The sequence below is a fragment of the Macaca nemestrina genome, chromosome 2, assembly GCF_043159975.1.
Source record: "Macaca nemestrina isolate mMacNem1 chromosome 2, mMacNem.hap1, whole genome shotgun sequence".
Lineage (NCBI taxonomy): Eukaryota > Metazoa > Chordata > Mammalia > Primates > Cercopithecidae > Macaca > Macaca nemestrina.
Window position 1 is genome coordinate 182,002,601 of NC_092126.1, and position 23,730 is coordinate 182,026,330.

General features: G+C 40.6%; 1 protein-coding gene across 3 annotated transcripts in view; it reads left to right on the forward strand.

The window, feature by feature from the left end:
* LOC105477501 (zinc finger and BTB domain containing 11) overlaps window positions 1-23,730 on the forward strand; it is a 31,048-nt gene that overhangs the window by 1,965 nt on the left and 5,353 nt on the right. For 2 of the 3 annotated variants that reach the window (XM_011734055.3, XM_011734056.3), the window contains exons 2-8: window positions 3,282-3,517; window positions 4,141-4,372; window positions 12,270-13,111; window positions 13,361-13,537; window positions 17,665-17,910; window positions 21,778-21,922; window positions 23,226-23,343. In XM_011734055.3, coding sequence (XP_011732357.1) covers window positions 3,282-3,517; window positions 4,141-4,372; window positions 12,270-13,111; window positions 13,361-13,537; window positions 17,665-17,910; window positions 21,778-21,922; window positions 23,226-23,343 — 1,996 coding nt within the window. Of the gene's footprint in view, window positions 1-134; window positions 154-3,281; window positions 3,518-4,140; window positions 4,373-12,269; window positions 13,112-13,360; window positions 13,538-17,664; window positions 17,911-21,777; window positions 21,923-23,225; window positions 23,344-23,730 lie in introns of those variants that run through there. The other variant, XM_071092510.1, reaches the window with a different exon arrangement.

The following is a 23,730-nucleotide window of genomic DNA, read 5'->3' on the forward strand; positions in this document are numbered from 1 at the left end:
GAATAGTTTCTAAATTATTTTCGGTTTATAAACGTCAAGTTTATTTGTTTACGAACTAGTGGATAATGAAATTCTTCCATTTATTTTCCATTTTAAACCAGTATCTGAATTAAATTCCTGTAAGGACAGACAAATGCGAAGAGTAAATTTGAGGTAATGAAGTAATCACTGCATTGTTTGGATGGGTTTGGGTAGACATTTGTTGAACAAATGTCTCACACTGAATACTTCAGAATTTGTTAAAGATGATCATTTTAACTACAGGTAATACTGCAAGCTTATATATGCAGGATATAGTCGTTAGCACTTGGCATTTATTTAACCTTCGTAAAACCTTAATACTTACCTCCTTTTTTCCCTGGAGACAGAGTGTAGGGCGGCTTGCTTCTTGCTGCAGTGACACGAAAACAGCTCACTGTAGCCTCGACCTCCTAGGCTCAGATGATCCTCCCATTTCAGCCTCTATCTGTTTTACAGATGAAAAAACTAAAAGCACTAGAATGTTAAATAACACAACAAAAGTCACACAGCTGACCTTTGTGATCTTACACTTTTCTTAACCCAGTGTTATGTGGTATTTTGTGTTCAGAATTTTCTTTTTCTAAGTTGATTATCTGTGAGTGATTCCAATCCAGTTTTTTGTTGGTTTTTTTAATTTTTAGTGTGCGGTGTCTTAAAAGACAAAAACCTGAGACGATGTTTTATTTATTTATTTATTGAGACAGAGTCACTCTCGCCCAGGCTGGAGTGCAGTGGCGCGATCTCGGCTCACTGCAAACTCCGCCTCCCGGGTTCAAGCGATTCTCCAAAGTAGCTGGGATTACAGGTGCCCGCCACCACGCCCAGTAGCTGGGATTACAGGTGCCCGCCACCATGCCCGGCTAATTTTTCTATTTTTAGTAGCGACGGAGTTTCACTATGTTGGCCAGACTGGACTCGAACTCCTGACCTCAGGTGATCTGCTCACCTTGGCCTCCAAAAGGGCTGGGATTATAGGTGTAAGCCACAGCGCCTGGCCAGTACAACCTCTTTTGGTCTCTAAATCTACACTCATATAAATGCTTTTTGGAGAAAAGTTATATTTAATTCGAACCCATTGTTTCTTTCTTCCTTTTTTCTTTCTTTTTCTTTCTTTCTTTTCTTTTTTTTTTTTTTTTTTTTTTTTTGAGACAGAGTCTTGTTCTGTCACCCAGGCTGGAGCGCAGTGGCGCGATCTCGGCTCACTGCAGCCTTCACCTCCCAGGCTCATGTGATTCTGGTGCCTCAGCCTCCGGAGTCGCTGGGACTACAGGCGCGCTCCACCACAACTAGCTAATTTTTGTGTTTTTAGTAGAGACTGAGTTTTGCTATGTTGGCCACTCTAGTTGTCGGGAACTTCTTATCTCAAATGATCCGCCCACCTCAGCCTCCCGTGCGTGAGCCACGCCCCAAGCCCCACTGTTTCTTTATGTTCTGCAAAAACAAAAAGTCTCTGTAAACCAGTAAATTTGGCAAATTCCTAGGTTAAACAGGTTTCCTCACCGTAGAAGTCAGAGGTTCTGATATGATAATATCAATTGTATATAGCTAAAATTTTTCTGAATTTATGACTTCAGTGTATACTTTTATAATCAGTGTGGGACATAATATAATTTGGAAAATATTGCTTGAATACTATATGAAGATTGAAAGTGTAAGGAACTTGGTGGCTGGGCAAGGTGGCTCATGCCGGTAATCCCAGCACTTTAGGAGGCCGAGTCGGGCAGATCACCTGAGGTCAGGAGTTCGAGACCAGCCTGGCCAAAATAGTGAAACCCCATCTCTGCTAAAAATACAAAAAATTAGCCGAGTGTGGTGGTGGAGGCCTGTAATCCCAACTACTCGGGAGGCTGAGGCAGGAGAATCACTTGAACCCGGGAGGTGGAGGTTGCAGTGAGCTGAGATCCCACCACTGCACTCCAGCCTGGGCGACAGAGAGATATTCCATCTCAAAAAAAAAAAAAAAGTATAAGGAGCTTTGTATAATTCGGCATTTTAAAACACTTCTCAGGAATATAGTGTATACCTCTATCATTTTAGCTAATAACCTTTTCATTTGTACCTATTTGAAGATTTGAGGGTAATTTTCTGCCCTAGGTATGGACAAGCATGCTCTTGTATAAGTAGAATAATATACTGAAAATCCCGTGACTTCTGGAGGCCTAGCTCTGCCATTTTACTAGATGTGACTTTGGACAAGTTTCGTTCCTCTTAGGGCTTTATTTTCCTCTTGTATAGAATGGGAATTAATTGTCTGTCTTACAAGGATGGTAGTGGGGTGTGTGTATATGTGTATATATATATATAAACTTTATCCCTGCTCCCTCACCCCTACCCCAGCATGCCGGGAGCTAGAAGTTGAAATTCAAAATCGTCTTTTGTGAGTGGCTTGTATACAGTCAACCTTTGTTAGATTGCATATGCTGTTGTTTCACACAACCCTAAAATCTCATAGCTTTTTTGAAACAAAAGATTTATTTTAAACTTTCATTACAAGTTTTGGTTGTAGTGCTTGTTCCAGGCTACAGATTGGTTTCAGCTTTTTTCATCTGAAATTCAGGTTTAAGAACAACATCCCTCTGGGACATGCTGTTCTTTGTGAGAGGGGACAAAGATCAGAGAACTGGTGCAAAATACTCAGTACCTCTTAAGGTTGTGTTCAGATATGGTACACATAATGTGTGCAGATCAAATCATATGGTCAAGCCTAATGTCACTGGGGTGGAGAAGTATTGGCTTGAGCCATATTAAATTGTTAATTTGTTTGGTTTTGTTTTGAGACAGAGCCTTGCTCTGTCGCCCAGGCTGGAGTGCAGTGGCACATTCTCAGTTCACTGCAGCCTCCGCCTCTCGGGTTATAAGTGAGTCTCCTGCCTCAGCCTCCAGAGTAGCTGGGATTACAGGTGTGTCCCATCACGCCCTAAAGTGTTAATTTGCATAGGTCAAAAACTGGTGAATATTGGCAGTTTCATGTAGTTCCTCTTGCATGAAAACATTGCAACTCACATGAAAATGAGTGGAGCTATATAGTCATCTTATGATTGGAGAAACACATAACTGGGAATAAACAAAAAAAAATTACCTCAGCAGGAGAACGTCATTTCTAACCTTATATTTTTTGGAAAAAAGTATATTTTACATTCTAATAAACTCTACATATTTCATGGGATATATACTGAAACATGTTAATGTACACAGATTAATATATTTTACTGTTTTCAGTTAACAGTATTAAATTTGACTTGTTAATATTTTCATTGTAGGTATATTGAAGCAAGTCAAAGATTACATCAAACAGTGTAGCAAATGCCAGGAGAAACTAGATCGATCCCGTCCAATATCAGATGTTTCAGAAATGTTGGAAGAATTGGGACTAGACCTTGAATCTGGAGAAGAAAGTAATGAATCAGAAGATGACCTGAGCAACTTTACTTCATCTCCAACTACAGCCTCCAAGCCTGTAAAAAAGAAGCCAGTATCCAAACATGAACTTGTGTTTGTAAGTGGTACTCTCCAGTCAGCTTTAAGATGTGTAACTAGTGTACTAGTATTTGCAGCCTTGGTGACTTATTTTTCTCGAACCACTAAGACTGCTTATTGAATAAGACAAAATGGCAATGTACTGTGTTATATAAGCTGAACTGCCTCTTCATTTACCATAAATGTTCCTGTTATTTTTTCAGAATGAACTTACTAATAATTACCTGTTGGTTTGCTGTTAATTATCCTCCCTCCCTTCTTTTGTGGTGATATCTTGGTGCAAGTAGACAGATTTACATTTCTGGAAGCAGTCTCTGGGTTTATGCCCCAAGGTAAAATTAATCTGGCGAAGTCTTTGTTTTTCACCTGCATCAGTTTCATACATCATCACATTTCTGATCAGTAAGAAGAGGCAGCCAGAGGTGAGATACGGGTTTTCATTAGACCAGGTAGAATGAACATGGCAGAAAATAGAGAGAATAGGACAACATATCTTTTTATTTAAATACATAGGTAACAAAGAAAATATCAAATTATTCATACCTGGTAAAAGGTAACATGTAATGTGTCTTGTTTTAAAGTTTGTTAAGGGTAAAAAATACAGGTAATATATTACTTCTGCTCTCAAACTTATTTTGACAGGTTGACACCAAAGGAGTGGTAAAACGTTCTTCTCCAAAACATTGTCAGGCTGTCTTAAAACAGCTGAACGAACAGAGACTTTCCAACCAGTTCTGTGATGTTACTTTGTTAATTGAAGGAGAAGAGTACAAAGCGCATAAATCTGTTTTGTCAGCAAATAGCGAGTATTTTCGAGATCTTTTTATTGAGAAAGGAGCTGTTTCCAGTCATGAGGCTGTGGTGGATCTTTCTGGTAAGGGTTTTCTATTACTCTTGCTTTTTGCTTGTAATGACATTCTAGAAGAGGGGGTTATGTGTGTCTTCCACACAGACTTTATGCCAAAGTAAGAGAAGCCCACTTACAGCAGTAGACTAAGCTGAACTGAAAAGGTTCTTTTTAGCAAGATTTCTGTGGTAGAGTTATGGAAAAGGGTGTCATTTCCTTTCACTACCTCTTAAGTGAGACAGTTATAGCAGAAAAAGAATTTCTGGGATTTAAACTGTTAAAAACAATTTGAGCTTAATCCATAAGTGCAACAAAATTATTACATTAAATGAATATGTTATTTAAAAATTGATTGTTTAAGCTAGGTGTGGTGGTGCACGCCTGTAGTCTCACCTACTTGGGAGGCTGGGATGTGAGGCCTGCTTAAGGTCAGAAGTTCCAGACTAGTGTGTCATTGTACGTGTGAATAGCCACTGCTCTGCAGACTGGGCAGTATAACAAGACCCTGCCTCTAAAAATAAAAAGTAAATAAAAATTGACTGTTTATGTCTTATTTTGTGGGACATGTAATCGTAGAGTATTTTATAAGTCTTTTGGTTTTTAAAGATTAATTATTAGAGTTTAAGTTCAATAATCAAATTATTAATATAGAAAAGTCAAAATTCCAGGTTTTTTGTTTGTATCATATTTATTGTTGTAAATAAATAGTTCGACTTTCTTTTGGCTTCACTAGAATTTATATATTGGCTTATGAGTCAACAAATGAAATTTAGGAAGAATTAAAATAGGTAGCATTATTTATACATTTTCTCATAATATAAAACTTGCTGTAACTTTTGAATTATGTACATCACTTTGAAGTATTTTTTCCTTTTTGAAACAAAAAAGTGACTTTATTCAGGTAAATTCTTAATTATTTAACCACTGATCCTTTTATGCTTTATTCTTTTTAGTCTTATCTCTTCTGGGAAGATACATTTTTTCTTAGTAGTGGCTTTATATTTAGAGAAAGCAATAATAACGGCCAGACACGGTGGCTCATGCCTGTAATCCCAGCACTTTGGGAGACTGAGGCAGGCAGATCATCTGAGGTCATGGGTTTGAGACCAGCCTGACCAACATGGAGAAACCCCATCTCTACTAAAAATACAAAATTAGTTGGGCATGGTGGCACATGTCTGTAATCCCAGCTACTCGGGAGGCTGAGGCAGGAGAATTGCTTGAACCCAGGAGGTGGAGGTTGCAGTGAGCTGAGATCACGCCATTGCACTCCAGCCTGGGCGACAAGAGCAAAACTCCATCCCCCCCCCCAAAAAAAAGAAAGCACTAACAATTTTCTCTATATAAATAAATATTTATTAAGCATCCACTGCATGCAAAGAACTAGCCTAGGCTCAGGGGATGTACATATGAACGAAAACTTTTTGTAGCTTATAGTTGGCATTACTTTCTAGATTTGTGGTATTTGTTTTTTTTTTCTGTGTTTGGTGACTCAAAGGAGAAAATACGTCTTACACTGAGCCATCTGAATATAAAAACCCATCACAGGTTATTCATTTGATATGTTTGCTTTGGAATTTTTTCCCTATAGTTCATGCATCTGAAAGCATAGTGTTGCTCTTTTCTGGTTTCTCAGCAATTTATAGCAAATGAAATGTCTGCCTGAAAAAAACTACGGCACAGCATCCTAATATTCCAACATAATACATCATTTAATCTTCATTCCGTATGCATATTTTTGTATATTGTTCAGCAAATATGTGAGCCAATCATAGGTGAAATAGACATTATTTTACAAATATGTTTGATTTAAATATTAAGTAGATAAGGCCTGGGCATAGTGGCTCACGCAGGTAATCCCAACGCTTTTCAAAGCTGAGGCAGGTGGATTGCTTGAGCTCAGAAGTTCGAGACCATCCTGGGCAACATGGTGAAACCCTGTGACTACCAAAATTTACAAAAATTAGCCAGGCATGGTGTCACATGCCTGTAGTCCCCGATACTTTGGAGGCTGAGGTAGGAGGATCACTTGACCCCAGAAAGCAGAGGTTGCAGTGAGCCGAGACTGCTCCACTGCACTCCAGCCTGGGCAACAGAGCAAGACCCTGTCTGAACAGCAAAATGTTTTTATCTTAAGTGGGTCATTTACGGTATCTTAGTCTGCCATATCCCTGGATATTGAAGTCCCCCCCATAATTTTTCCTTCTGCTATAATTGTCCATTTCATTTGAGAGAGAGGAGATTTTTTAGTAAAGTTTTTAAATTGTAAAAAAAAAAACAAAATTTACCCTTTTCATGATTTTTCCTTTTTATTTATTTTTAGATAGTGCCTGAAACAGAATAGGTTCAGAGAGGCTCCCTCCTTTTATTGTTAGTTGACATGTAATAATTGTACATATTTTTGGTGTGCAAAATGATATTTTGGTACATGTATACAATTAGTAATGATCAAATGAGGGTAATTAGGATATACCTATCACCTCAAACATTTAGCTTTCTTTGTTGAAAACATTCAAAATTCTTTCATCTTTTTTTTTTTTTTTTTTTTAGACAGAGTCTCATTCTGTCACCCTAGGCTAGAGTGCAGTGATGCAGTCATAGGCTCAAGCAATTCTTGGGCTCAAGCAATTTTCTTGCTTCAGCCTCTGGTGTAGGTGGGGCCACAGGTGCACACCACCTTGTCCAACTAATTTTTCGATTTGTTTGTTTATAGAGATGGAGTCTCACTTTGTTGCCCAGGCTGGCCTTGAACTCCTGGACTCCTCCTGCCTCAGCCTCTCAAAGCACTGAGATTACAGGGGGTGAGCCACCATGCCAGGCTTCTTGTGCCTTTTTTAACATATACCATAAACTGTTGTTAACTATATACCCTGCAGTGCTATAGAACACTAGAAGATGTTCCTCCTGTCTATCTAGCTGTAATTTTGTATCTATTAACCAACCTCTTCCTACACTCCCCTCCTTTCTCCCTGCCTATCTTCTAATAACCATAACTCTTCTCTCTACTTGTATAATCTAAGGATTTTTTTTAGCTCCCCCATGTGAGTGAGGACATTTGGTATTTATCTTTCTGTCCTTGACTTATTTTACTTAGCATAATGTCCTCCAGGTTTATCATGTCGCTGCAAATGGCAGAATTTCATTCTTTTTTACGGCTGAATAGTATTCCATTGTGTATGTTTACCACATTTTTTTCCATTCATCTGTTGATGAACATGTAGGCTGATTTCATTTCTTGGCCATTGTGAGTAGTGCTGCAATAAACATGGGGTGCAAGTATCTCTTTGATATAATTTCTTTTCTTTGGGTAGGTACAGTAGTGGGATTGCTGGATCATATGATAGTTATATTTTTAGTTTTTTGAGGCACTTCCATACTGTTTTTCATCCTGGTGTACTAATTTACATGTTTACCAACAATGTATAAGAGTTCCATAATGATTATTATTATTATTACTATTATTACTTTTTTTTTTTTTTTGAGATGGCATTTCACTCTTGTTGCCCAGGCTGGAGTGCAATGGTGCAGTCTTGGCTTACTGCATCCTCCGCCTCCTGGGTTCAAGCAATTCTCCTGCCTTAGCCTCCCAAGTAGCTGGGATTACAGGTACCCGCCACCACACCCGGCTAATTTTTGTATTTTTAGTAGAGATGAGATTTCACCATGGGCCAGGCTGGTCTTGAACTCCTGATCCCAGGTGGTCCACCCACCTCAGCCTCACAATGTGCTGGGATTACAGGCGTGAGCCACCACGCCCGGCTGTTACTATTTTTTGAGACAGTCTTGCTCTGTCGCCCAGGTTGGAGTGCAGTGGCACCATCTCGGTTCACTGCAACCTCCATCCACCTTCTGGGTTCAAGTAATTCTCCTGCCTTAGCCTCCTGAGTAGCTGGGATTACAGGTGTACACCACAATGCCCGACTAATTTTTGTAATTTTAGTAGAGACGGAGTTTTGCCGTGTTGCCAAGGCTGGTCTCGAACTCCTGGCCTCAAGCAGTCTGCCCGCCTCAGCCTCCCAAAGTGTTGGGATTACAGGCGTGAGCCACTGCACCTGGCCATAATGATTTTTTTAAGTGTACACTTCAATAGTATTAACTGTATTCACATTGTCCTGTAATAGATCTCGACAATCTTTTTATTTTGCAAAATTGTCCATTTCATTTGATTTAAATGTTCTGCAGGGAATGTGTATGTAAAAAGATTGGAGGTGGCCAGGCACAGTGGCTCACGCCTGTAATCCCAGCCCTTTGGGAGGCCGAGGCAGGTGGATTACGACGTCAAGAGATCGAGACCATCCTGGCCAACATGGTGAAACCCCGTCTCTACTAAAAATACAAAAAATTAGCCAGGCGTGGTGGTGGGCGCCTGTAGTGCCAGCTACTCGGGAGGCTGGGGGAGGAGAATCCCTTGATCCCAGGAGGCGGAGGTTGCAGCGAGCTGAGGTTACACCACTGCACTCCAGCCTGGTGACAGAGTAAGACTCTGTCTCAAAAAAAAAAAAAAAAAAAAAAAAAAAGATTGGAGGTAAACATGGAATACCAAAATTACTTGCCTGTTCTCTTTTGATGGTAGGATTGTGAGTGATTTTTTTTTTTTGAGACAGCATCTTGCTCTCACCCAGGCTGGAGTGCAGTGGCATAATATCAGCTTACTGCAGCCTTGACCTCCTGGGCTCAAGCGATTCTCCCACTTCAGCCTCCCAAGTAACTGGAACTGCAGGTGCGCATCACCATGCCTGGCTAATTTCTTTTGTAATTTTTGTAGAGACAGGGTTTCACCATGTTGCCCAAGCTGCTTTTGAACTCCTGATCTCAGGCAATGTCCCTGCTTGCCCTCCCAAAGCTCTGGGACTGCAGGTGTGAGTCATTGCACCCAGCCTGTAAGTGATTTTTTTGTTTTGTTTTAGTTTCTTTTTCTTTTATGGTATTTAAAATAAACCTATGACCAGTATCTTTGTAAAAATGGTATTAGCTATTTAAAATGCTGTTTGGAGCAATGCTAATGTTTTCATGGAAAATTTTTCATATGAATTTGAACTTAGAAATTTAAAGGGTAGGCCAGGCACGGTGGCTCATGCCTGTAATCCCAGCACTTTGGGAGGCCAAGGTGGTTGGATCGCTTGAGGCCGGGAGTTTGAGACCAGACTGCCCAACATGGCAAGACCATGTCTCTACTGAAAATTCAAAAGTTAGCTGGGCATGGTGGCACACACCTGTAATCCTAGCTACTCGGGAGGCTGAGGCACGAGAATTGCTTGAACCCAGGAGGTGGATGTTGTAGTGAGCTGAGATCTCACCACTGCACTACAGCCTGGGCGACAGAGCAGGACTCTGTCTCAAGAAAAAAAGAAATTTAAAGGGTATTGGGTACATTATTTTGTTAGTATGTGATTTTTTTAAAGGAATTTAATGATTTACCTTAAACTTGGTCTCATAATTTATAGCAGCATTAATGTGGTTTCAGCCTATTTAAGAATTAGCTTCCCGGCCGGGTGCAGTGGCTCATGCCTGTAATCCCAACACTTTGGGAGGCTGAGGTGGGTGGATCACCTGAGGTCAGGAGTTCGAGACTAGCCTGACCAACATGGAGAACTCCCATCTCTACTAAAAATACAAAATTAGCTGGGTGTGGTGGCGGGCGCCTATAATTCCAGCTGCTCGAGAGGCAGAGGCAGGAGAACTGCATGAACCTGGGCGGCAGAGGTTGCAATGAGCCAAGATTGTGCCATTGCATTCCAGCCTGGGCATCAAGAGCGAAACTCCATCTCAAAAAGAAAAGAATTAGCTTTCCCAGGAATGGCTGAATTCACCCTAATGATAATGTTGATGTGGAGTCCCCTCAGTTTTCAGTCTGAGTCCTAACATCTCACATTTTAAGGCTTCTCTGTATGCTTGTTCATCCTTCGTAGGTTCTTTTGCATAAAGTACCACAGTTTACATACCTTGAGTCAGAACTGAAAATTACAGCAAAAATGGCTCTCAATTGTATATTTAAAAATCTCTAAGATAAATTATTGTATGAGAAAAGCAAAGTGCAGAAAAATATGTGTAATATGACACCTAGTGTGAGAAGGCAGAATTAGAATATTTGCCTCTGTCTGGGTATGGTGGCTCACATCTGTAATCCAAGGACTTTGAGATGCCGAGGCAGGAGTAGCCCTTCAGGCCGGGAGGTAAAGATCAGCCGAGACAACATGGGGAGACCTCCGTCTCTACAAAATATGAAAATAACCAGGTGCACGCCTGCCCTGCTACTCAGGTGGCTGAAGCAGGAGGACTGCTTGAGCCTGGGAGGTCCAGGTTACAGTGAGCCGTGATGAATCCACTGCACTTCAACCTGACAGAACAAGGGCCTGTCTCAAAGTACCTAAATGAAAAAGTAAGGCGAGGTGCGGTGGCTCACGCCTGTAATCCCAGCACTTTTGGGAGGCCAAGGCAGGCGGATCACAAGGTCAGGAGATCAAGATCATCTGGCTAATATGGTGAAACCCCGTCTCTACTAAAAATACAAAAATTAGCTGGGCATGGTGGCTTGTGCCTGTAGTCCCAGCTACTCAGGAGGCTTAGACAGGAGAATTGCTTGAACCTGGGAGTCGGGAGGTTGCAGTGAGCCAAGATTTCGCCACTGTACTCCAGCCTGGCCACAGAGCAAGACTCCGTCTCAAAAAATAAGTAAATACATAAATACATAAAAATATTGACTTGGCTGTATAACGAAATTCTGGAGAGCTATACAAATTCTTAATCATTCTGGTTTTGGACATAGAATTATCACTGTGTAATCTTTTTTCTGATTTTTGATTCATATGAATATTAAGAATTAAAAATGGCTTTTGAAAGTGAATCACTGAGAATTTTAGAAAAGAAACTGACTTTGTTTTCCCACAGAAGAATGTAATACCTCACGTATAATTTCTTAGACCTGGTATAGGCAAACTACAGCCCAAGGACCACTCTTCCCTTCCTTCCCTTTTTTTTTTTTTTTTTTTTGAGACGGAGTCTCGCTCTGTAGCCCAGGCTGGAGTGCAGTGGCCGGATCTCAGCTCACTGCAAGCTCCGCCTCCCGGGTTCACGCCATTCTCCGGCCTCAGCCTCCCGAGTAGCTGGGACTACAGGCGCCCGCCACCTCGCCCGGCTAGTTTTTTGTATTTCTTAGTAGAGACGGGGTTTCACCGTGTTAGCCAGGATGGTCTCGATCTCCTGACCTCGTGATCCGCCCGTCTCGGCCTCCCAAAGTGCTGGGATTACAGGCTTGAGCCACCGCGCCCGGCCTTCCTTCCCTTTTTGTAAAGAAGGTTGTATTGGAACACAGCCACGTCCATTGGTGTACATCTGCTTTCCAGCTACAGTGGCAAAGCTGAGCAGTTTTAGCAGACATCTCATGGCCTGCAATATTTATTATCTTACTCTTAACAGAAAAATGTTGCTGACCTCTCCCTTAGGTATTGTTTTTTTACTTTTAGTCATAGAATACTTTGTTCAATAACATTTTTATATGGACCACTATTACTTGGAAGTACAGGTATATTTACTGAAGTGAGATTAGGGGACAGGTTGGTTGAACCCTGCCACTCACCTGCCTTCCTCTTTTTTTTAACCCTCCATCCTCCAGCAGCTGTTTCTTGAGGGGAATTTGAGGAATCCCCAGGGTTCTAAGGAGTACGGTTTGAAAATCACTGCCTTACAGCAACTCTTGAGGTAGTAAGTCTGCTACTATTTTCTGTATTAGGTACTGAGACGCAGCTCATACAAATGAGTTAGTCCAGGTTTAATAAGAAACCAGAACAAAATGCAAATCCAGGGATGATTAGTTACAGAACAAGTGGTCATATTTGCCTTTGAATTATATTTTATATTGTCATAATTCTGTATTGTGTCATTGGTAATTGACTTTTTTGTCTTTACCTTCTTTGAATTCATACAGGTTTTTGTAAGGCCAGCTTCCTTCCTTTACTGGAATTTGCCTATACTTCTGTACTAAGTTTTGACTTCTGTAGCATGGCTGATGTAGCCATCTTAGCTCGTCATCTTTTCATGTCAGAAGTCTTAGAGATTTGTGAAAGTGTACATAAGCTAATGGAAGAGAAGCAGCTAACAGTATATAAGAAGGGTGAAGTACAAACAGTTGCATCCACCCAGGACTTACCAGTACAGAATGGGGGTACAGCACCTCCTGTGGCTAGCAATGAGGGAACAACAACTTTATCTACTGAACTTGGAGATTGTGAAATTGTACTGCTGGTAAATGGAGAATTGCCAGAAGCTGAGCAGAATGGAGAGTTAGGACGACAGCCTGAGCCCCAGGTTTCTTCAGAGGCTGAAGCTGCCCTGTCATCTGTAGGATGTATAGCTGATTCCCATCCTGCAATGAAGTCTGTTGATTTAATAACAAAAAACAACCAGACAAAACTGGAAACTTCAAACAACAGAGACAATAACACAGTTTCTAATATATACCCGAAACTTTCAAAAGAGAATGTAATTAGTAGTTCACCAGAGGATAGTGGTATGGGAAATGATATATCAGCTGAGGATATCTGTGCTGAAGACATTCCAAAACGTAGGCAGAATGTTGACCAACCTTTAAAAGATCAGGAAAATCTAGTTGCATCAACAGCAAAGACAGACTTTGGCCCTGATGATGATACTTACAGAAGCAGGCTTCGACAACGTTCCGTTAATGAAGGGGCATATATTCGACTACACAAGGGAATGGAGAAAAAGCTGCAGAAACGGAAAGCCATTCCCAAGTCAGCAGTTCAACAGGTATGATGTAAGAAGGGTTGGCCTTTGTAGTTTTAGCTTTAGGTTGAAAGCATTGTATTGATGAACTTACGGCTATAGTGAAAATTGTTTGGGAGGTGAGACAGGTACAAGGTAGCAACTTAATGTTTTAAATGCCAGTATTAATAAGATAATGTGAATTTGAAATCTTTTTGTTAGAAATTTACAACATGACTTTCAAAATTAAAATTGAGTAGATTTACTTAGATTGTGATTTCTATCCCTTATTAGGTGGCTCAGAAGTTAGTTCAAAGAGGAAAGAAGATGAAACAGCCAAAAAGAGATGCTAAAGAGAACACTGAAGAAGCATCTCATAAATGTGGGGAATGTGGAATGGTTTTTCAGAGACGATACGCCCTTATAATGCACAAACTGAAACATGAAAGAGCTAGAGATTACAAATGTCCGGTAAGTATTTGGAAAGCTAATTGAAGATAACTCTAATTCATAATATATAGAATCCAGCTTACTGCTTGGTTATCTTTTCACTTGTATTCTATGTCTTTTATGACTATAAGAGTCATCTTTTGATTTAAATATGCATGTCATTTACTTGCCTCCCCAAAATATTCAGTAACTTGTCTCTGCTTCCTCCCGATACCATAGTAAAATAACAGTAAAAAGATCATTTTAAAAATGTAACTCATAAAAAGGCAGAGAGAACAGGAAATCTTGAAACAACTAAATTCTGGATACAAATAAATAGATGGAGTAACTTATTCAGCAGATTTGAAAGGGTTCATTTCCAGGTTTTCAGTGGGGAAAGCTAAGAATCAACCCAAATTGAATTGTAGAACCACCAAAATGTCTCAGGAATTAGTAGTGCTAGCTACCTTGAAAGTAGAGCAATTAAATCACTACCCCTGTCCCCTTAGCCAAAGATCCATCTTCTCCCTGGAAAGGATAAAACCATAACTCCACTGGGGAGTACTATAATTAGTGAAGCTAAGTGTACTGTACTCAAAACAGGGAAGAGTAAAAGCATACTGAATGTTAAGTTGTTTTTTTTTTGGAAACGGAGTCTTGTTCTGTCAACCAGGCTAGAGTGCAGTGGCGCAATCTTGGCTCACTGCATCCTCCACCTCCCAGGTTCAGGCGATTCTCCTGCCTCAGCCTCCTGAGTAGCTGGGACTACAGGCATGAGCCACCATGCCTGGCTAATTTTTTTGTGTTTTTAGTAGAGACAGGGTTTCACCATGTTGGCCAGGCCAGTCTCAGACTCCTGAGCTCAAACGATCCACCTGCTTCAGCCTCCCCAAGGTATGGGATGCCAGGCGTGAGCTACCGCACCTGGCCCAAGTTCGTTCTTTTCTCAAGTCCCAAGGTATAGGCATCTACACCCTTAACCATAAAGCAAAAAGATTTCTCAGAGATGAAAAGTCTGAAGCCCAATAACAAAAGACAGCTAATGACTAAAGCTCATGGTTGACAACAGTCCCCTCCCCATTTACATGGAAATTCCAGTGAATTTTTTAATGTCTTATTCTGAAATATGAACAGATATTAGGGATTATTGACTGATGACAAAAGATTTCAAGAAAAACAACTTTGGCTGGACGCAGTGGCTTGTACCTATAATTCTAACATTTTGGGAGGCCAAGGCAGATTGCTTGAGCTCAAGATTTCAGGACCAGCCTGGGCAACATGGTGAAACCCCATCTCTACAAAAATTAACTAGGCATGGTGGCACACACCTGTAGTCCCAGCTACTTGTGAGGGGCTGAGGCAGGAGGATGGCTTGAACCCAGGAGGTCAAGGCTACAGGAAGCCAAGATTGCCCCACAAAGTGAGACCCTGTCTCCAAAAAAAAAAAAAACAAACAAACCAAAAAAAGGCAACTTTGAGGAATCTAAGACTAGCGAGAAAAAAAAACTAAAAAGAAAAAAACTTCAGAACGTATGATTTATATAAGAGATAAATGAAAAAATTAAGTTTACAAAACAGCCAGGTACTATGGTTTTTTTGTTTGTTTGTTTTTGTTTTTCTTGAGACAGTTTTGTTCTTGTTGCCCAGGTTAGAGTGCAATGGCACGATCTCTGCTTCCCAGATTGAAACAATTCTCCTGCCTCAGCCTCCTAAGTAGCCGGTATTACAGTCATACACCACCATACCCGGCTAATTTTGTATTTTTAGTAGAGATGGAGTTTCTCCGTGTTGGTCAGGCTGGTCTCAAACTCCTGACCTCAGGTGATCTGCCTGCCTCAGCCTTCCAAAGTGCTGGGATTACAGGCATGAGCCTCTGCGCCCAGCGGTACTATGTTTTTAAAAGGACACATTGAGGCTGAGCGTGGTGGCCTATACCTGTAATCCGAACGCTTTGGGAGGCAGAGATGGGAGAATCACTTGAGCCCAGGAGTTCAAGACCAGGCTATATAGCGAGACCCTGTCTCTACAAAAAAAATTTTTTTTAAATGGTCATATTGGCTGGTCCAAAGTTAGTGAGTTATCTCGATTGTTCACAGTTACAGATCAAACTCCTTGTTCTACTCTACCCGCTTCTCACTTCTGCACTTGACTAGTGTTAAAAAAAAAAAAAAGCCTAAAAAAATTATTAATATGAACGGTACATTAAAATAACTAAAGAGTTTTTTAGGAATAAAATATATAGCATATAAAAAAATCTCACAAAAGTTGGAAAATATAACTGATGAAATCTCCCAGAAAATAGAGCAAAAAGACAAGTTAGAAATTGGGAGTGAAAGAAAATAATATTATTGGCCTAAGATATTCAGTATACAAGTATTACTTTCAAACAAAACATGGAAAAGAAAATAAAGAAAAATTTCAGAACTTAAGGATAGAAGTTTCTGTGTTAAAGGAGTACACTGAATGCCCAGAACGGTGAATGAAAATCAAACTGTATTAAAGTACATTATAAAATTTCAGAATCAGTGGACAAAAATAAAATAAGTTGCCAGAGGGAAAACAATAACATTGTCAATCTCATAAAAAGGATAAGGATCAGAATGGCTTTAGGTTTTTCAACAACAGCAACAGAAACTAGAAGACAAAGCCACCATGTGTTTAAAATCTAAAGAGAAATGATTTCTGACTTGAATTCTTATAGCCAATCAGTCAAACTTTTAGTTATTTATGATGGTAGAGTAAGAATATTTTCAGACATGCCAGGTCTCAAAATTATTACCTCCCAAATTTTCTCAGGAAGCTGTTGACAGACAGTTTCACTAAAATGAGCAAGACATGTTAAATGGAAAACACGGCATCCAGTTCAACAGAGTCCAAGGGATTCATCAAGACAATAGTGAAGGGAGATCCCAGGATGAAGCTATGTATCAGGTATAGGGAACAATTAGCCCAGGACATAATTTTTTTTTTTTTTTTTTTTTTGAGGTAGGGTCTTGCTCTGTAGCCCAGGCTGGAGTGCAATGGCACTATCACAGGTCACTGCAACCTCCACAGCCCGGGCTCAAACGATCCTCCTGTCTTAGCCTCCCAAATAGCTGGGACCACAGGCATGCACCACCATTCTTGGCTTTTTGTATTTTTTTTGTAGAGACAGGGTTTTACGATGTTGCCTAGGCTGGTCTTAAACTCCTGGACTCAAGTGATCCACCCTCTTTAGCCTCCCAAATGCTGGGGTTACAGGCGTAAGCCACCACACCCAGACGAGGACATAATGATTTGACGGAGATTTCCAAAAAGGTGATGGGTTTTAAATCTCCTCCCAGTGCCGTTGGGGGCAGGGTTTGGCAAATTAGTAAGTGCAAAGAGAAATAAAACAAAAAGCAAGAAAGGAAAAAGAATTACAGTGTACTGTATGTGGCCCAGTGGTAATAATATTTACATCCTAAAAATGTAAGCCTTGAAATTGGTCTACTCAAGAATATGATATAGGTATATTGATGAAGAGGGGTAATGGAAATCATTTACATATCTAAGTAGGGAGTAGAGGAGTAAAAATGCAAATCAACTTCCGTTATGTGTGTTACATAGAGTTACAAAGAGAAGCATCGAGAGAGTCATACAAACACAGCTGCACTTAAAAACAAAGTCAGAGATAACTCGAGAAGCAAAATATGGTGGAGATGGTTGGCCAGGAGACCAGTTTTACTTATTGTTTTAAAAAATAGGTTTTGCACAGGTTAAGCATATATAACTTTGATTTTAAAAAGAATAAAATTTTCTTGAATCTTCAACTATGAGATAAAATCCAAGGGCCATCAATCACAGCCTTACCTTTCTATTTCTAGCCCCTACTTCTGTTCCACCTGACAACTATTAGTACTCATGCTAATGATAATATTCTTCTCTCTTTGTTTTACCACTCCTGAAAGACCCATTTCAAGCCCAACCTTGTTGATACAAATCTTGTGCTGTCATTAGACTTTAGCCTCTCCTGAATAGGAATTGAGTCTTACCCCTTTTATCTTTACAATCTAGTACCTATTGTTTTTTACATAGTATATGTGTTTATTGATTTATATAATTGTAACAAAAAGTTCAAATATGAGTTGAGCTTCAGTTAACATTTTGTAATGGAAATACATTTAGAGATAATTTTATTTTTCTTTTAGTTGTGTAAAAAACAGTTTCAGTACAGTGCCTCTTTGCGAGCACATCTTATTCGTCATACCAGAAAAGATGCACCCTCTTCATCCTCGTCCAATTCTGCATCTAATGAAGCATCGGGAACATCATCTGAGAAGGGCAGAACCAAGCGGGAATTTATATGTTCCATATGTGGAAGAACATTACCTAAGTTATATTCTCTCCGAATACATATGTTAAAGCACACAGGTGTAAAGCCACATGCATGCCAGGTAAAGCTATAACGTTTATTTTGCTATTTAAAAAACATTAGAACTTAACTATGGGTGCCAAAGAGACTGGTGGGATATGTATTCTCAAGTCACTCTCATTTTTGTAAAATGTCAGGGAAATTTATGACTTCTTTATTGCCTAGACCAAAGGTGATTCCCTATTGTGTTTTTTAATTTGCTCTCTGAAGTTGTAATTTGAATCTGTTTAAGATGTTTGTGAAAATTTAACTAGGGTCCAGAAGATGTATAGGGTGAAAAATAACCAATTTATCACCCCCATCATTCCTTAACCTTCAACTGGACCAACCCAGACTGGGAAGAAACCCATGGCTTAAACAAATCTCTGTGGTCCGTAAAAGTCCTGCCTAAGCTGTGTTCCTCTCTAGAGCTAAGGATTGAGAGTACCTAAATGCCAAAATACTACTCAAGGGCAATGAATCCTGTGATTAGCCAGTTTTGGGCTGTTTGGAACAGTGAAAAATTTCTAGTCGCACTAGAAATTTGTAGCCTTATATATGAGTATGATTCAGTTTGGGGCTTTTTGTCTCTTTTGAGACGAGGTCTTGTTCTGTCTCTCAGGCTGGAATGTAGTGGCATGATCACGGCTCACTGCAGCCTCCCTCTCTCAGAGGCTTATACATACCATCCTCCCACCTTAGCCTCCCAAGTAGGTGGGACTACAGGTGTGCACCACCGTGCGTGGCTGATTTTTTAATATTTTGTGGAGATGGGGCCTAACTATGTTGCCCAGGCTGGCCTCAAACTCGTGGGCTCAAGTAGTCTTCATACCTCAGGCTCGCAAAGTACTGGAATTATAGGCGTGAGCACTATGCCAGGCCTGACTCAGTATTTTTATTAAAAAACAGTTTGGAACCAATGGGATTTTTTTCTTTTTTCTTTCTGTATTTTAATAGTTTTTGGGGAACAGGTGGTGTTTGTTTACTTGGATAAGTTTTTTAGTGGTGTTTTCTGAAACTTTGGTGTACCCATTACTTGAACAGTATACACTATACCTAGGGTGTAGTCTTCTATGCCTCACCCCCAACTCACCCTTTCCCCCAAGTCCCCAAAGTCCATTGTATCATTCATAGCTTAGCTCCCAACTATGAGTGAGAACATAACGATGTTTGGTTTTCCATTCCTGAGTTACTTCATTTGTAGTGGTGGTCTCCAATCATTTGAACCTGGGAGGTGGTGGTTGCAGTGAGCCGAGGTGGTGCCACTGCACTCCAGCCTGGACAACAAGAGCAAAATTCCATCTCAAAAAAAATGAATTAATTGGCCAGGTGCAGTGGCTCATGCCTGTAATCCCAGCACTTTAGGAGACCGAGGCAGGCGGATCACAAGGTCAGGAGATCGAGACCATCCTGGCCAACATGGTGAAACCCAGTCTCTACTAAAAATACAAAAAATTAGCCAGGCATGGTGGAACACACCGGTAATCCCAGCTACTGGGGAGGCTGAGGCAGGAGAATCGCTGGAACCCAGAAGGCGGAGTTTGCGGTGAGCCAAGATCGCACCACTACACTCTAGCCTGGGCGACAGAATGAGACTCCATCTCAAAAAAAACTTAATTTTTAAAAGAGTAGTGGTCTCCAATTCCATCCAGGTTGCTGCAAATGCCATTATTTTGTTCATTTTTATGACTGAGTGGTATTCTATGGTATATATATACACATTTTCTTTATCTGCTCATTGATTTATGGGCATTTGTGCTGGTTTCATATTTTTGCAACTGTGAATTGTGCTGTTGTAAACATGCATGTGCAAGTATCTTTTTTTTTTTTTTTTTTTTTTTTTGAGACGGAGTCTCGCTGTGTCTCCCAGGCTGGAGTGCAGTGGCGTGATCTCGGCTAACTGCAAGCTCCGCCTCCCGGGTTCACGCCATTCTCCCGCCTCAGCCTCCCAAGTAGCTGAGACTACAGGCGCCCGCCACCACGCCCGGCTAGTTTTTTGTATTTTTGGTAGAGACGGGGTTTCACCATGTTAGCCAGGATAGTCTCGATCTCCTGAGCTCGTGATCCACCCGCCTCGGCCTCCCAAAGTGCTGGGATTACAGGCTTGAGCCACAGCGCCCGGCCGCAAGTATCTTTTTCAATGAGATTTTTTAAAGACAGGGTCTTCCTTGTTTTATTACCCAGGCTGGAGTACAGTGGCGTTATCTTAACTCACAGTAAACTCGAACTCCTGGTTTCAAGCAATCCTCCTGCATCAGCCACCCACGTAGCTAGGACTTCAGGTGCATGCCACCACACCCACCTAATTTTTTTTTTTTTTTTAATGTTTATAGAGACAGGGGTCTTGTTATATTGCCCAGGCTGCTTTTGAACTCCTGGTCTCAGGCTGTTCTCCCATCTGGGCCTCCCAAAGTGCTGGGATTATAGGCATAAGTCACTGTGCCTGGCCTCCAGTGAGACTTTTTTTATATTTCTCTCTTTTATACCTTTTTATTATTTTATAAGAGAATGGGCTGAACCCACATGTACCCTTCACCCAACCTCAGTAGTTACCAGCTCATGGTACATGTGTTTTATGTATACTATTATTCACTACGCTACTCCCACCCCCACCCCCACTCCGCCAGGTTTGGTTTGGTTTGGTTTGGTTTGGTTTGGTTTGGTTTGGAGGTAGGGTCTCACTCTGTCACCCAGGCTAGAGTGCAGTGGTGCGATCTTGGCTCACTGCAACCTTCCCCTCCCGGGTTCAAGCAATTCTCCTGCCTCAGCCTCCTGAGTAGCTGGAACTACACGTGCACGCCACCATGCCCAGCTAATTTTTTGTATTTTAGTAAAGATGGGGTTTCACCATGTTGCCCAGGTTGGTCTTGAACTCCTGAGCTCAGGCAATCCAACCACCTCAGCCTCCCAAAGTGTTGGGGTTACAGGCATGAGTCACCGTGCCTGGCTCCACCAGTTATTTTGAAGCCAAGTCCTAAGGATTACTTTATTTGTAAATTTATGGGTTTGTTTTTTTTTTTTTGAGAAAGATTCTTGCTCTGTCACCAAGGCTAGAGTGCAGTAGCACGATCTTGGCTCACTGCAACCTCCGCCTCCTGGGTTCAAGTGATTCTCCTACCTCAGCCTCCCAAGTAGTTGGGATTACAGACGCCTGCCACCACACCTGGCTAATTTTTTTTTTTTTTTTTTTTTTTTTTTTTTTTTTAGTAGAGACAGGGTTTCACCATGTTGTCCAGACTGGTCACGAACTCCTGACTTCAAATGATCCGCCTGTCTCGGCCTCCCAAAGTACTGGGATTACAGGAGTGAACCACCACACCCAGCCATAAATTTAAATACCAAGTATGAGTTGGGCCTCTTGTCTTCCCATGTGGCACTACTTAGAATGTGTGGTCTGTGGACGATAAGTAGAGAAATAGAGAGTAAGCATGTAGAAACTGTCATAGCAATTTGGCATTGTCACATCATTTTTAACAAAAATTTTTGTGTTTAAAAAAAATTTCTCCCAGTGGATTGTGGAAAAGGAAAAAAATAATTAGTTCTTCATCACAGTTTGAAAAGCACTGTTGGTGGAACAGGAAATGATACATTGTTCTTGATTAAGCTTCCATGTCCCTTAATATAAGGTATACTATTTACCGGTCTCAAGGATAGCATGAGATTTGTCTGATTTTTACTATTTTGAGAGTCTCTGGTAATCACATGGTTTTAAGATAACAATATATGTTGAATACTGAATCAGAAGAGGGGTCAGCTTTCAAGTTGGTTTCAACTTTCACTTTGTCATTATGTTTAAGTTAAATAATTTAAATATTTATTTAAAATAATATATTCATTTTCTCTGTCCTCGTTCTTCAGAAATAATCTCCCTTTTTGTTTTCTTGACTTAATCACCCCTGTTCTGTCTTAGGTCTGTGGAAAGACTTTTATCTATAAGCATGGTCTAAAATTACATCAGAGTCTTCATCAATCCCAAAAGCAGTTCCAGTGTGAACTATGTGTTAAGTCTTTTGTTACCAAACGGAGTCTTCAAGAACATATGAGTATTCACACAGGTAATGAGAAATTTATATTGACATAGTTACATTTCATAAACTATTAATGATTATGCTTTAATTATACCAGAAATTGCATTCATAAACTGATAGTCATGTGTACTCAATTTTGTATGAGACAGTATTTAAAATTAAAAGCATAGGCTGGGCACGGTGGCTCACGCCTGTAATCCCAGCAATTTGGGAGGCCGAGGCGGGCGGATCACGAGGTCAGGAGATCAAGACCATCCTGGCTAACACAGTGAAACCCCATCTCTACTAAAAATACAAAATATTAGCCGGGTGTGGTGGCGGGCTCCTGTAGTCCCAGCTACTCGGGAGGCTGAGGCAGGAAAATGGCGTGAACCCAGGAGGCGGAGCTTGCAGTGAGCTGAGATTGCGCCACGGCACTCCAGCCTGGGTGACAGAACGAGACTCTGTCTCAAAAAAAAATTAATTAATTAATTAATTTTAAAAAGCGTTTTCTTAGATCTGGTTTTACAGCTGTGTTTGTGTATAGAATATTCGTTGTTTCCCTCAGTGTAGAAAAATGTGTACTAAGTATTAAAATCATGCGTAATTTAAATCCAGGCATAAAGAAATGATCATGCTTTTAAAAAGTTAAATGGTAGGCAGACATAATTGTCAACATAGTAGTTGGCTTATATTTTTTGTCCATGCATACTTATTTTTAGATGTTTTAAAGCAAAAATGTGGGAATAGTCAATGAAGGGTAGATATCTGCTGCAACTTGTATTCAACTCTATTACTATTACAATCCGTAGATCATACAACTGTATCACATTCTTTGGATCATACCTTCTGATAGTACTATAGTTGTTGAGAGGAAATGGGGATTTTGACATGGTTTATTGTTATTCTTAGATGTCTGCCAAATCTTACAGCTTCCATGTCCCTTTGGTAAAGTTACTTCTGAAATAACATAAAGAATTCTGCTAAAGGCCAGGCGTGGTGGCTCATGCCTGTAATCCCAGCGCTTTGGGAGGCCAAGGCGGGCAGATCACGAGGTCATGACATTGAGACGATCCTGGCTAACACGGTGAAATCCGTCTCTACTAAAAATACAAAAAATTAGCTGGGCGTGGTGTCATGTGCCTGTAGTCCCAGCTACTCGGGAAGCTGAGGCAGGAGAATGGCGTGAACCCGGGAGGCGGAGTTTGTGATGAGCCGAGATCTCGCCACTGCACTCCATCCAGCCTGAGCAACAGAGTGAGATGCCATCTCAAAAGAAAAAAAAAAAAGAATTCTGTTAAAAGAAGACTGATTGCTGGATATGTGACAGGGTTATGATTTTTTCTAATAGGAGAGTCCAAGTACCTTTGCTCAGTTTGTGGAAAGTCTTTTCATAGGGGCTCTGGACTCAGCAAGCACTTCAAGAAACACCAACCAAAGCCTGAGGTTCGAGGCTATCATTGTACTCAGTAAGTATTCAATATGTGAGGCATTCAATTAATTTAATTACGTTTTTACTTAGTTTTCAAAAAATATTTGAAGATAATATTAAACTGTAACTTCAGTTTACTCTTGATTTTAATGTCCTTTTTTTCTTGCCTGAGGGTTACTATTTTTAACGTCTTTGAGATGTAAATCATTTACCATACAAATCACTCATTTAAAGTGAGTTAAGATTTTCAGATGTACTACCTGGAAGTGGGGTGTGGGAAAGAAAAGTCTCACTGCCAGCCAGTTTCTTTTCCCGGGTCCTCTTTATTTTCCAGAGCCTCCTAAAATCTCTGTTATGATTGAGGTAAAATTCATATAACATAAAATTAGTCGGGCCAGGCACAACAGCTCAAGCCTGTAATCCC